This window comes from Vidua macroura, chromosome 13 (assembly GCF_024509145.1).
Source record: "Vidua macroura isolate BioBank_ID:100142 chromosome 13, ASM2450914v1, whole genome shotgun sequence".
In the NCBI taxonomy this organism is placed as follows: Eukaryota; Metazoa; Chordata; class Aves; order Passeriformes; family Viduidae; genus Vidua; species Vidua macroura.
In genome coordinates, this window is record NC_071583.1 from 11,279,935 (window position 1) to 11,293,266 (window position 13,332).

At 50.9% G+C, this 13,332-nt stretch overlaps 1 protein-coding gene across 1 annotated transcript; it reads left to right on the top strand.

The window, feature by feature from the left end:
• The first annotated feature begins 902 nt into the window (after positions 1-902).
• On the top strand, positions 903-13,332 carry MCM2 (minichromosome maintenance complex component 2). Its single transcript, XM_053989724.1, has 16 exons — positions 903-932; positions 1,408-1,595; positions 2,168-2,343; positions 2,957-3,220; positions 4,240-4,459; positions 4,707-4,914; positions 5,516-5,650; positions 5,839-6,030; positions 7,138-7,231; positions 7,756-8,006; positions 8,260-8,386; positions 8,606-8,718; positions 8,844-9,086; positions 9,859-10,041; positions 11,253-11,408; positions 12,266-13,332. The coding sequence occupies exons 1-16, from the start codon at positions 927-929 to the stop codon at positions 12,374-12,376; spliced, it is 2,667 nt and encodes an 888-aa protein (XP_053845699.1). The 5' UTR covers positions 903-926; the 3' UTR covers positions 12,377-13,332.

Consider the following 13,332-nt stretch of genomic DNA (forward strand, 5'->3'; position numbering starts at 1 on the left):
GCTGCCTCTTCAGTCACTTTTGCTTCTGGTGTCTCCTGTTTCAGGGTCATTGTCTCACACCCAAGTCCAGCCAAGAGCAGAAATAGCCTGATACTAACCAGTGGTCAGAAACCCTTCAGAGAATGCAGATCTCCAAAATCCAAACCACCTGCTGTTATGCAAGACCCTGTGGCCTGGAAGGAAGCATTCCATCTCCTTGCCAAACATCAGCCGATTGCTTGTCTCTCTAAATTCCTCTTCCAATCTCTATGGGACAGGTGCTCTTCTTCAGTTCCTCTCACAAATGGCATTTGCTCGCTGCACTGAACAGCTGGAGAGACAGATGTGTCTGCCTTGTTACTTCCAGCACATACAGGCTTCAATTAAAAAAAAAAAAACAAAACAAAAAAAAAAAAAACCAAACCCAAACAACAACAAAACAACAACAAAAAAAAAAACACCCCAAACAAATAAACAAACAAACAAACAAAAACCCAAAAAAACCCAAAAAAACCCCACAAAACAATAAAATGCCAGAACCTCCTTCCCACCTCTTGTAGTTTCAGCGAGAATCAGAATAAAGATGATTGAACTGGGTCAGTGGCAAACCCGGTCAAGCAAGGCTTGATTTTAGCACGCAAAGGGGCAACCGTGAGCACGGGAATTCACAGCGGGATCTCTCCCGTGACTCGGGTTCGCGGGAGGAGGAGACCCCACAAGCCCAGAGGGAAGTGTTTGCCGAAGTTTGCCAGTGCCGCCCACCAGCCACCCGAGCCCCCTTGGTCGCCGTGGGTGGCCGGGGGTGGCCCTGGGGCCCGCCCGCTCATGCATATTCACAAGGAGGCGGGGCCCGCCCCGGTCTATCCATTATTCATGAGGTTTCGCGCGCTTTCGGGACCACGTGGTTTGGTTTTCGCGCGGAATCCGCGGGGCGGGAAGCGGCGGTCATGGCGGTGAGTGGCCGGGCCGTGCCGGGCCGGGGGAGCCGTTCCTTTGGGGAGCCGGCCCCGCGGGTGCGGGCCCCGGGTTCTCCTCGCTGCCGGACACTTGGCGCTGCGGCCGTGCGGGGTCCAGAGAGGATTTTGGGGTGGGGGAGACAGTGGGGGCGCGCCTGCCGGTGCTCCCGATACGCCGAGGGAATTTTCCCGCGTGCCCGGCGCCGCAGAGGAGAGAGCCGGGCCGGGGCAGGGTCGGACCCTTTCCCTCCGCTCGGGCTGCGCTACGAGGATGGATTTACCCCCGTCTCTTCCACCGCCCCCCCCCCCCCATGTTTCCACTGGAGGCTAATTAGGAGGGCTAATTATTATAACTCAGGGGTGATCCATATACTCCCCTTCTGCCCGCGGCCCGCATGGCAGAGGCCCCTGGAGGCACTAGCCCCCCTCTCTCCTGCGGCCCCCTGCCCTCACCTCCCTCCCGTCCTTGCAGGACTCCTCCGAGTCGCAGGCAGCGGTGACCAGCCCCGTGCGGAGCTCCCGCCGCGGCGATACCTTCACGTCCAGCCCCGGTCGGGACCTGCCCCCCTTCGAGGATGAGTCCGAAGGGCTCCTGGGGACCGAGGGGCTCCCCGAAGAGGAGGAAGAAGGGGAAGAGCTCATTGGGGAAGGGATGGAAAGGTAAGACAATCGTTCGGGGGGTTGTGTCCGGTGATGGGGTGCTGGGGATGTCTGTGCAGCCAGCGACGTGGAGGGAGCTCTCAGGCCTTGTGGGATCCTCTGCTGTGCTGGCAGCTGGGGTGAGGGGTCTGAAGAGCTGCTGGACAATGGAGAAAGGTCAGTATGATGTCATTTGAGTCCTGTGAGAACTGAGCAAAGTGCCATCATGGTCCCGGGTGGGTAAACCAGGATCTGCCTGGATGCGTGATGTGCATTCAGCCCAGCTCTTTGCTTCTGCAGGCATGAATTTTGATGTTGTTTTACTCAGCAAAGTCTGCCGGCAAGCTGAACTTTACCAGACAAAGGCTTGAATGCTGGCATTCCTTAGCGTGGTGCTGGAGCCCTTTGCATTCCTAACCAGGGTGCTGGAGCCCTTTAACTGCAGGACATCTTCCACTGGGAAGTGCCTTCCTGCTCAACAGCGGTCTGTCGTGCTGCAGAACAACTGTCCTGACACCTGCCCAGCAGTAGCTGGAGTAGGGCTGCAGAATGGCTTTCCTGGCCTGATTCCCTGCTCTGTGTGTGTGTGCTAGGGACTATCGCCCCATCCCAGAGCTGGACGTGTACGAAGCAGAGGGCCTGGCCCTGGATGATGAAGATGTGGAGGAGCTGACTGCCAGCCAGCGGGAAGCTGCCGAGCGAGTGATGAGGCAGCGGGACCGAGAGCTGGAGCAGGGCATGGGCCGCATGAGGAGGGGGCTGCTCTACGGTAGGTGCAATGAGCTGTACCACCCTGTGTGCCTGGCCCTCGGAGGGAGCTGGGCTCTCTACTCTCAGGTCAGTAGGGAGGTCTCTAGAGCTCCAGTGTGCCTGGGCTCTTAATGAAATCACTGGCTGTGGGCTTGGCTGGATTCCCCAGTGCAGCATCCCTTTCCTTTGGGTTTCCTAGGAGCTCATTTGATGTCCTTCTGGTCACTGCTGAAATAGATTTAGGATCCTGGGCCTGTATCAAAGGGTTGGGATTCTACCAAGCTGTGCTGTAGAGTTTGTTGGTGTTGATGCTCCTGTACAGACTTCTGTGGGCTGGATGGAAGGGTCTTCGATGCACTTTCAAACTCGCTCCTTGGTCAGTGCTTTCATAGACTTGAATGTGTGCTGTTGCATACAAATCTTCAAATTCACACCCTTAAAGTCTTGGCTATGCTGTGGAAGATATAGGAGCAAGTCTAGAACTGGATATAGACTGGACCTGGGATGTCTCTTGGTTTGTATCCCAGGCTGTGACCTCTTTACTTCCACAGCCTATGCAGTCCCACTGTGACTAATCCGTAGAGTGGGAATGGGAATCCCAGATCTTGAACAGTTTTTCCTCTCACCCTTAGACAGTGATGATGAGGATGAAGACCGTCCTGCACGGAAGAGACGGCTGGCAGAGCGGGCTGCCGAAGGCATGGAAGAAGAGGATGAGGACATGATTGAGAGCATTGAGAATCTGGAGGACATGAAGGGGCACTCAGTGAGGGAGTGGGTTTCCATGGCAGCACCCCGGCTTGAGATCTATCACCGCTTCAAGAACTTCCTGAAGACCCATGTGGATGACCATGGGCACAATGTCTTCAAGGAGAGGATCAGTGACATGTGCAAAGGTAGGGATGGGTCATTGGAGGCTCTCTCTCTCTTTACGTTGGTCACGGTACTTTGTAGTGATCCAGTACAGAGGTGGATATTTTGCTGCCTGCCCTCTTTGTTCCAGACGTTGAATCAGCACTTCAAGAAAGCTTGATGCTGATGGAGATAAATGAATAATGGAAACATGTCTGCTGTCTTCTTTGATTCTGGCTGACTAATTAGAAGTCCCCTGGCGTCTGCTCCTCATTAATATTCATTTTGTAGAAATGCTAGCAGAAGAATATGTGGGGCAGCAGACAGTGGTCTGCAAGTTTGTGATCTGAAAGAGACAACAATTGCTTGCTGTCTGCACCAGTTACTTTCTCACACTGGAAACTGCATTATCCAGCAAGGGGACACAAATAGACCTTGTGACTTTGGAAACTGTGTCAGTGTTGCAGCCTTGTATTCTGACTAAGCACTGCCAGAAGAAACGGTCATTAAGGCTGTCATTGATGAGTTCTAAAAGCAGAAATTGTCACATCTAGGAGCAGCTCATGTAGCTGTACTTGTTGTATTTCTTCTTTATATTGAGCAGAAGCTTGAGCAGTGGAACAGGATCAATTTTGTAAAGCTGGGAAATAAAAGGCATTTGTCTCATCCATTTCCACAAACATAAGACACAGGAGTTTTTTTGCCAACCATTCAGCATACATAATGTCTCTCCTATTAACTTCTGTTTCCTGGAGGTCTCTGAGAGAGTTGTGTATTGGGCTGAGGCTTTTGAATTTCAGGAACAGTGAGCCTGGGAAGTATCTGTGCAGAACTGGAGAGGAACAATCACAAGCTTGGTACTGATGAAGAATTTGTTAGAGAAATAAATTTGAAAGGGTTTTCCACCCATTTTCAAATTGTTAATCTCTAAACTTCAGGGAAGGTGCAGAGATCTATTAAGTGCAGCCTGCAGGATACAAGCTTGTATGTTCTGGCTATCCTTTGGAAACTCCTTGAGGAGAGAACAGGCTGAAATTACAATTCACCCTGTCTTTTTCTTAAGAGAACAGAGAGAGTCTGGTGGTGAACTATGAGGATCTGGCAGCCCAGGAGCATGTCCTTGCCTACTTTCTGCCTGAGGCCCCAGCAGAGATGCTGAAGATCTTTGATGAAGCAGCCAAGGAAGTGGTGCTGGCCATGTACCCCAAGTATGATCGGATTGCTCAGGAGATCCATGTCCGCATCTCCCACCTCCCTCTGGTGGAAGAGCTGCGGTCACTCAGGTAAGAGCAGAACTACCAGCAGTGGCTGTGGGACTTGGATTAGGCTTTGGGGTGCTCAGGACTCACCTGTGAGCTAAACCTCTGGGTAAGTCTAACAGAATAGCTGAGCTTAGCACAGGGAAAAATCATACTAAGCATGAACTTTCAGCATCCCTGAAGTAAACTTGTGCCTTGCAGCAGGAGTATTTCTGGAGGGTGTTTAGCCTTCTGATGCCTGCAGGCATCCAGCATATCTGTCTTTCCTCAGGCAGCTGCACTTGAATCAGTTGATCCGGACCAGTGGAGTGGTGACAAGTTGCACAGGGGTCCTGCCTCAGCTCAGCATGGTCAAATACAACTGCAGCAAGTGCAGCTTCATCCTAGGACCCTTTTTCCAGTCGCAGAACCAGGAGGTGAAACCTGGTTCCTGTCCGGAGTGTCAGTCTCTTGGCCCATTTGAAATCAACATGGAAGAGGTAAGAGATTGTGTGCTTGCCTGCATGGGAGTGGCTGCTTGTCCTGCTCCACTGCCTGTTCCTCACAGCCCTGCTTTCACTCCCACCCTTTGAACAGCTTGCTGTGACTAGAGAGCTATATTCAGGGGGCTGTGAAGATAGGTCTGTTTGACCTCTTGACCTGCTCTTGATTCAGTTTATCAACCAAAAGTAATTTATTGCCACACTGTAGGTGTTTGGATTGAATCTTTTGCCACAGCCATCTTTGTGGTACGCAGTTACTTATTCCTATTTTAGAAATGCAGACACACCCTGTCCAGATCATTCTTTTCTTTGATACCTTTAACTATCACAAGTGGAGCATTCTTCTCCCAGGAACTGGTCCAGTATTTGGGTGGATTAACACTGTGGAGGCTAAAACACAGTGGTGAGATGCAGCAAAGTGCTTTCCTGTCCCCACTATTGTCTATCACACCCTGGAATTGCTCCTCACAACCTGCATCCTCCCATGTCCATAGTTTTCTAACTGAAGTACAGTAAGTCTTGGAATGGCCCTTCTCTCTGAGGTGCCTGTGCAGAGCCATGCTGGACTAGCTGGGTAACTTTGATTTTGTTGCTGCAGACAGTCTATCAGAACTATCAGCGCATCAAGATCCAGGAGAGCCCTGGGAAGGTGGCTGCAGGCAGGCTGCCCCGCTCCAAGGATGCCATTCTCCTCGCTGACCTGGTGGACAGCTGCAAGCCAGGAGATGAGATTGTGAGTGCACTGTTCAAGTCTTGGGAGAGCACAGGGTATTTTTAAATTCTGACAGTGACATCACAGGAACATCTGTGGGGATGTGGTGGGGGGGGGTTGTCCTCAGATGCATTTGAGCCTTACCTTAGAATGGAGAAGGGGCTGTTTTGTACTGTGCAGGCACTGACAGAGCATTTACTGCTTCCTAGGAGCTGACAGGGATCTACCACAACAACTACGATGGCTCCTTGAACACTGCCAATGGGTTCCCAGTGTTTGCAACTGTGATCCTGGCCAACCACATTGCCAAGAAAGACAACAAGCTGGCTGTTGGGGAACTGACTGATGAAGATGTGAAAGTGATTGTGGGTCTGTCCAAGGATGAGCAAATTGGGGAGAAGGTGGGTCAGCCTCAGACATCCTTTCTTTTCCTGTGATAGCTTGCCATCACCTGCAGCTGGATTGGAAAGTGATGAATTGGGTCAGCTGGCCAAACAGTGGTTAAAGGAACCCAGAAATCCCACTTCTCTTTGAATGGTCTTCTGTAGCTTTCAGACAGCTGTTGGTGAGAGTTGGTTATAGGAGGGAAGTAAATAAGGAACCTCCCTTCTACCTTTGGAGGTAAAATTTTCTGCTTCTCTCTTTCCTTCTCTGAGCCTTCTACTTCACAGCAGGGCTAGAAGACAGGTGAGAGACACTTAGACACTGCTTATACCTAATCAGTTTTCTCTCTCTGTGTCTTACAAGCTAAGTGGTGGAAATGTTCTGTGAGGCCAGTGACTGCATCTCCAGTCCCCTAAAGGGGGTATTGCTTAGCTGAAGTTGGGGTAGAGATTTTAGCTTTTCTTCCTCTACATGCTGAGACCTGAATCCAAAAACAAGCTCCTGGATTGGTGCATGTTCAACCTCACTTGGGTCAGATTTAATTTCTGTAATGCAGGACTTTGCTCCCTTGCCTTGGCTGTGCTGTTGTTACAGTGACTGCTGTTGCAGTGGGTACAGCAGCTTCAGTTCAGCTTTCAGGAGTGTTTTAACATGAGTAGTCTCCAGCATCAGGTTATTTTCAGAATGCCCTTGAGAAAATAAGCCAGTTGTTTGTCATATTTGCCTATGATGACAATTCATGTGTGGCACAGCCCATTCGAGTACTGTCATGTGCTGGGAGTAAGCCTCTGATCAAGGTCCCCAGCTTTACAAGAGCTGATAACGGGCACTGTGATGTGCCTTGTGTAGAACAGGGTTGTGAAGGCAGTGGCAGCAGCTTCCAGCACCAAACTAAATAATCTGCTATGCCCCAACAGCACCATTTTTGTGAAGCTCCTTTAGGCAACAGTGGGTGGGTCATCACCTTTGAAAAAGGCCTCACACTCTGGATAATAAAATACTCTTTGGAGACAGCGATATCTTAAGAGTAGTTTCAGGTATGGCACCTTGCTGATGTTCATGCTAGATTCTGTTCAGAATGGGAACTGGTATTCCCTGGACAACTCCTTTGGTTTCGCTTTCAGATTTTTGCCAGCATTGCCCCATCTATTTATGGACATGAAGATATCAAGAGGGGCTTGGCTTTAGCTCTGTTCGGCGGAGAGCCCAAAAACCCAGGTGAGTGTCACTTGTGTCCTTTGGTCCTGCCTCACTCAGGGGAGGGCAGAGGGACTGGGTTTTGTGCCATTACCACAAGGGCAGTTAGAGTTGTCTGTGTGCTTTGGTAACAGACAAGGTTTACCAGACTGAGGGATGTCTGTGATTGAACTGGCTGTTTTACTACACTGAAAAAAACTCTGGTGTGGCAGTAGAAATACTAAGACTGAAAACAGCACCTGCTGCAAACCTGGGCAAGTTTTTATCCCTCCTTTAGGAGGTCACATTTAATGCTCCTTGAGAGGTTTGACCTTCTGGCACCCTGATTTGTTATCATCTCCTTAGAAGGATGTATCAGCAAGGTTAGAAAGTGTGTTGTACAGAGATGACTGCCTCCAAAACTGACTTTCTTTCCCCCTCAACTTTTCTGTAATCTGGTTGCCATGCCTGCTGGTTGCCCTCTCTTCAGCTTTGTGGTGTTCAGGGCAGGGTTGTTGCCAAGCCATGCACTCAGCTGCCACATGGTTTTCCCATTGCTTTTGTAGGTGGCAAACACAAAGTTCGTGGTGACATCAACGTGCTTCTGTGTGGAGACCCTGGTACTGCAAAATCACAGTTTCTTAAATATGTGGAGAAGGTGTCAAGCAGAGCAATTTTCACCACTGGCCAGGGTGCTTCTGCTGTGGGCCTCACAGCCTATGTGCAGAGGCACCCGGTCAGCAAGGAGTGGACTTTGGAGGCGGGAGCCCTCGTGCTGGCTGACAGAGGTGTCTGCCTGATCGATGAATTTGACAAGGTGAGCCCAGCTTCATCTCTGTGTGAAGGATTAGCTGTGAAGTGACCAGCTGTAACCTCTGTCCTCTGAGGACACACTGTAACTCATGGTGACATCTCCCAGGTGACCAAAGTGCCTGCAGTTTGCTTAGGCCCTTGCTGGTCCATAGTGCAGGTTGCTGCCTTTTCAGAGCATCTGGAGCTGATTGCCCTTGGTGTGTTTGGCAGTGGGGTATAGCATAGTTTCACCCTAAATCATTCTTGCTTTCCTGTAGATGAATGATCAAGATAGGACCAGCATCCACGAAGCCATGGAACAGCAAAGCATTTCCATCTCCAAAGCAGGCATTGTCACATCCTTGCAAGCTCGCTGCACCATTGTTGCTGCTGCCAATCCCATAGGTAAGTGCTGAGAGACTGTGGGACCATCTCAGGCTCTCAGGATAAGTCTGTGGTCTTGAGAGCTGTGGCACAGCTTCCCCTCCCTCTGCCTGGTTCCTTCAAGTCTGGAGCAGAGAATTAAGCAAGCAGAAAAGTCTTCAGTAACATACTGGAGGTCTGTCCTTCCTCCAGAGCTCCAGCCTTGGAGCCTGTTTGACCTGGATTATCTGTGTGACCCAGGTGGGCGATACGACCCGTCGCTGACGTTCTCGGAGAATGTCGACCTGACAGAGCCCATCATCTCTCGATTCGATATCCTGTGCGTGGTGAGAGACATGGTGGACTCAGTGCAGGTAGGGGCTGTGCCAGGAGTCTGGGCTCCACTGCTGCTGTTGGGATGCTCAGCTGCAGCTGCCCATTGAGTTTCTTCTGTCCAGTGAGTGTGCTCAGTGTCTGTTGGTGCACTGCTCTCTTGTAGGATGAAATGCTTGCTCGGTTCGTTGTTGGCAGCCATGTCAAGCACCACCCAGGCAGCAAGGAGGCAGTGAATGGGGACACGAACGAGGTCATCCTTCCCAACACCTATGGGGTTGAACCCATTCCTCAAGAGATCCTGAGGAAATACATCGTCTATGCCAAAGAGAAGGTCCACCCCAAACTCAACCAGATGGACCAGGACAAGGTGGCCAGGATGTACAGTGACCTCAGGAAGGAGTCTATGGTGAGAATACTGAGGAAAGGAGGGAAGAACTGTATGTATCTAGATTGCAAAGCAGCCTGAGACTGTTCCAGCATATGTTGACACATTCTTGCCATTCCCATCACAAAAGTCTGTGCCACTGTTCTGTGAGAGACAGGCAGATCCTGCAGTGTCTGCTGAACAGATGATTCTTCATCTAAGTGCAGACTGTTGCCTGTTGATGATGTGTGGACTGATGGACTGGACACACGTATAGTGCCTGCCATGGCAAAGTCCCTTTGTTGTCACCCAGTCTGGCAGGCCCGCAGGAGATATTTGCATTTACTCAGATCCACAGGCTCCTGGTACATTACAGGGAGCCATTATCTGTAGAACTGCCCTTCTCTTTTGTCTGTGGGATGTCTCAGGCTCATTTTATGCTCTCCAAGTGAAAGAGGAATTTGTTGAGGTGTGAGGGAGATTTTTGGACCTTGGGAAAACGAAACCTGTTTTGATTGGCCTTTTGTTTCTTTAACTCCTAAAATTTGCTGGAGGAAACTGGATTGCTAATCTTGGGAAGGCCCTAAACAATGTCACAGAGTGACCCCGCAACATCCCCTTGCACTGTGCTGAATTCAGATGAACAGGGAAGCCGTGCCAGGCTGTGTGGCCGTGCCAGCAGGTGGCAGAGCCTCCTTAGCTTGAGTCACTCTCAGAGGTGCGGAGAGCTCCCTGCAGTGTGAAAGGAGCTGGATCCTGGGCCAGAAGGCACCTGTCCTGTATCCTTCAGTGACGTGTTGCCTCCTCCCCGCAGGCCACGGGCAGCATCCCCATCACGGTGCGGCACATCGAGTCCATGATCCGCATGGCCGAGGCGCACGCCCGGATGCACCTGCGCGATTACGTGGTGGAGGACGATGTCAACATGGCCATCAGGGTGATGCTGGAGAGCTTCATCGACACGCAGAAGTTCAGCGTCATGCGGAGCATGCGCAAGGTGGGCACCGCCTGGGCCGGGGGCTGTGGCTGCACCCCGGGTCCCACGGGTTCAAGTGCAGCTCCTTGCTCTGCCCTGGCTGTGGGAAGAGACTTCATGCTCTGCAGGGGTCTGTCCTGTGGAGACAGGCGCTGAGCCTCTGTAAGTGGAGTACTGTGGGTCTAAAATGTCAAGGAAGTTCCCTGTCTGACCATCCAGGAGCCACTCTGGCAGTCACACTAACACCACTTGGGCTAGGACCAAGGCCATTTCACAGGTACACACACCACACTCACAGTCAGACAAGGGTTCCTTACCAGCTTGGCTCCAGGTTTTCCCATAGCAAAGTCTCAAACATCTGTATACTTAAAATAATTTAATCATTGTGCAATAACAACAGCTCAAGCTGGGTGCCTTTGAGGAGGGACCCCAAACAAGGCACTGTTTCATGACTGCCCCTCATTAGTGTGTGGTGAGGCAATGTCTTTGTTGGGTCTGAGAAGGAAGTGTACCTTCCTGAGTCAAAAGCACTGCAATGTCTATTTTTTTTGACACCTTCCCTGCTATTTTGGCACAGGGCACCTGCTGCTGCTGCCAGGTGAGCAAGCCAAACAGGCAGTTTGTTTCTTCACGTTTTTATTGGGCTCTCAGGGTACAGTTAACCACAGGGTAGCACTCACCGTGGGTTAGTGTGCAGTCTGCCCTGTTCTCTGAGTAGCAGGGGCTGGCTCTGAACAGCTCTTGGCTGGCCGCACGCTGGCATTTATCCACTGTTGAGTGTCTGCCCTCTGTCTGGACGACTCATGGCCTCTCTCTTTGGCCTCAAACAGCCAGTCAAGTATGAGCGGCTGCTGGGGAGGCACAGGGCAGTCTGAGTTAAGGGAAACTGCTCGGTGCCTTGCCCAGGGCCAGCCCTCCCATGGCTGTGTCACTTGGACAGCACAACTCCACAGCAGTGCATTGCTAGCCCCCAAGAGGCACCAGCACCCCTATGGAGATTCCAGATGGGAATAAAAGCAGTCAGCAGAGGAGTTGTGGCTGTCAGAGGGCTGCTACTGCATGTGCAGGTGGCAGCTTGGCAAGGCCGTGGTCACCTGAGATACACTAAGGGCACAGGTGACAGCAGTGTCACTTGGTTCCCTGTGTGCTCTGTGGCTGGAGGGGGTTGGTTGATGCTGGGCACTGCAGTGTGTCACTGTTCTGATCCTCATGGCTCATCTCATCCTCCCTAGACATTCTCCCGCTACCTTTCGTTCAAGCGAGACAACAACGAGCTGCTGCTGTTCATCCTGAAGCAGCTGATTGCAGAGCAGGTGATGTACCAGAGAAACCGCTATGGAGCCCAGCAAGACACCATAGAAGTCCCAGAGAAGGACCTGGTGGACAAGGTATGGGTTTATAACCAGCTGCCTCTGGGACTGGTTCGTGCTCTCTCTGCGGCCTCCGAACCAGAGGCATTCTGAGACTCCTAACTTCCCTTCCTGCATTATGATACCGTGAAAAAGACTGGTGTTAATCAATATAGCCCAGCTTCAGGATTGTCTCCTCTCCATCTGCTCCATTGTTTAGAAGTTCCGTATTCTTCCCTCGCTGTTCTCATACACTCCATAAAGCTTTGGGGTTGGAATGGTAAATCCTGTGGTATGGTGCTTATGCAGGTGAGTGGGAACTTAAGTTCCCTGGCATCTGCATTTGAAGAAGCAAAAAGCAGAAAAATCTATGTGTATGAACTTTTCCAATCCCTCCTGAGGCTAGCTTGCCTCCTCCTTAATGCATCTTCACCCTCATCCAAAGGTTGCACTTCTGACTTGGCCTTTCTGTGCAAAATAGTGACTTTGCTTGGCACTGAAGCAGTGTGGTTTAGTGCTTTTCTGCTCTTTGCATCAGATGTGCAGAGTACCTACTTCCAAAGCCACAGCTTGATGTTGCCAGGGTGACCACCCCCAGTCAGAAGTCTCCCTTGCAAAACTCTCCTGCTGGATGAGGTTTTGGGGACTTTTGGATAGGAGTTACATAGGACGAGCTGAGAGCAGGCAGATGCTGAGCCAGCATCCTCTCTTGGCTCAGCTCAGCACTGCCAATGCTCCCTCCTCCTGACCCGCAGTCTCCCCTGCTACTGCAGTTCTGGTTCCTGCTGAGCAGAGATTGCTGACTGTCAAATTTTATGCAGCCTCTGCTATGGAAAACCACATGGTTCTTACTTTGATTAAATAAACATTTACCTCTCCCCTCTTCTTCCTCCCAGGCTCGGCAGATCAACATCCACAACCTCTCAGCCTTCTATGACAGTGAAGTGTTCAAGATGAATAGGTTCAGCCGGGATGTGAAGCGGAAGCTGATTGTCCAGCAGTTCTGAGGCTGGCAGCAGAGTCTGCCACATGCTTCTGTGAGATGAGACCTTCACCTTCCAGCCCTCCAAGAATGCTGCAGAGATCTGAGCCAGAGGGACTAGGCTGCACATCCTCTTGCTTGCTTCATGCCTTATGGATGAAGGGAGTGCTGAGTTGCTGAAGATCTTGTGACTAGAACAGAATTAAGTAGTTAAATGCCCTGTCAAGTCTGTTTAGCAACTTCGTTCACTAGTTTGCCTTGTAGCTAAGCACAGCAGGGAGAGAATTGCTGGCCATCTACATGACATGCTTTCTGTTTGTTTGTCACTAGTGGTTATGGGCTCCTCTGCAGGAGGGACCAAGTGGGAGCATTTGGAAAGCATTATCCATCCCCCTTGGATTGCAAGCACCCTCAGGGATTCTCTGTTCCCATCTCTGGTGACCTTACAGCCTGATGGGTGATAATTGAAACTGCTTTCAACTCTCCATGAACCAGCCAGCCTCTGCTCCAGGCCTTTGTGCCTGACACTTGACATTTCTCCAGGTGCCCACATGGGTTGACCTTGTGTTTGGTTTCTGCAGGGGAGGAGGGGGGGAGGCAGAGGAAGATAAGAACTGAACCAAAACATAGTTCTTTCTGATCTTACTGATGATCTGTTTGGGCATATGAAAACTCCTTCAGTACCTGCTGGGGAATCTCCAGAAGCCAGTGTGGAGAGACTTCCCTTGCCTCAGTGGATGTTGTCTCTGTGTAGCTGTCAGCAGGTGTGAATTTACAGTTGAATCCATGTGCTACCTTTGACACCTAAACTGAACACCCTCTCTCACACCCATTTGTTGAGGGTGAAGTACCCATGGTGCTGGTTTTGGGCATGGCAGTGGAGGAGGCCTAAGCTGGATGTGTTCAGGGAGGATGAGATGGGCTCAGTGTTCACATGCAATTTTCTTAGTATGTGTGTTTTAAATACATTTGTTTTCAATA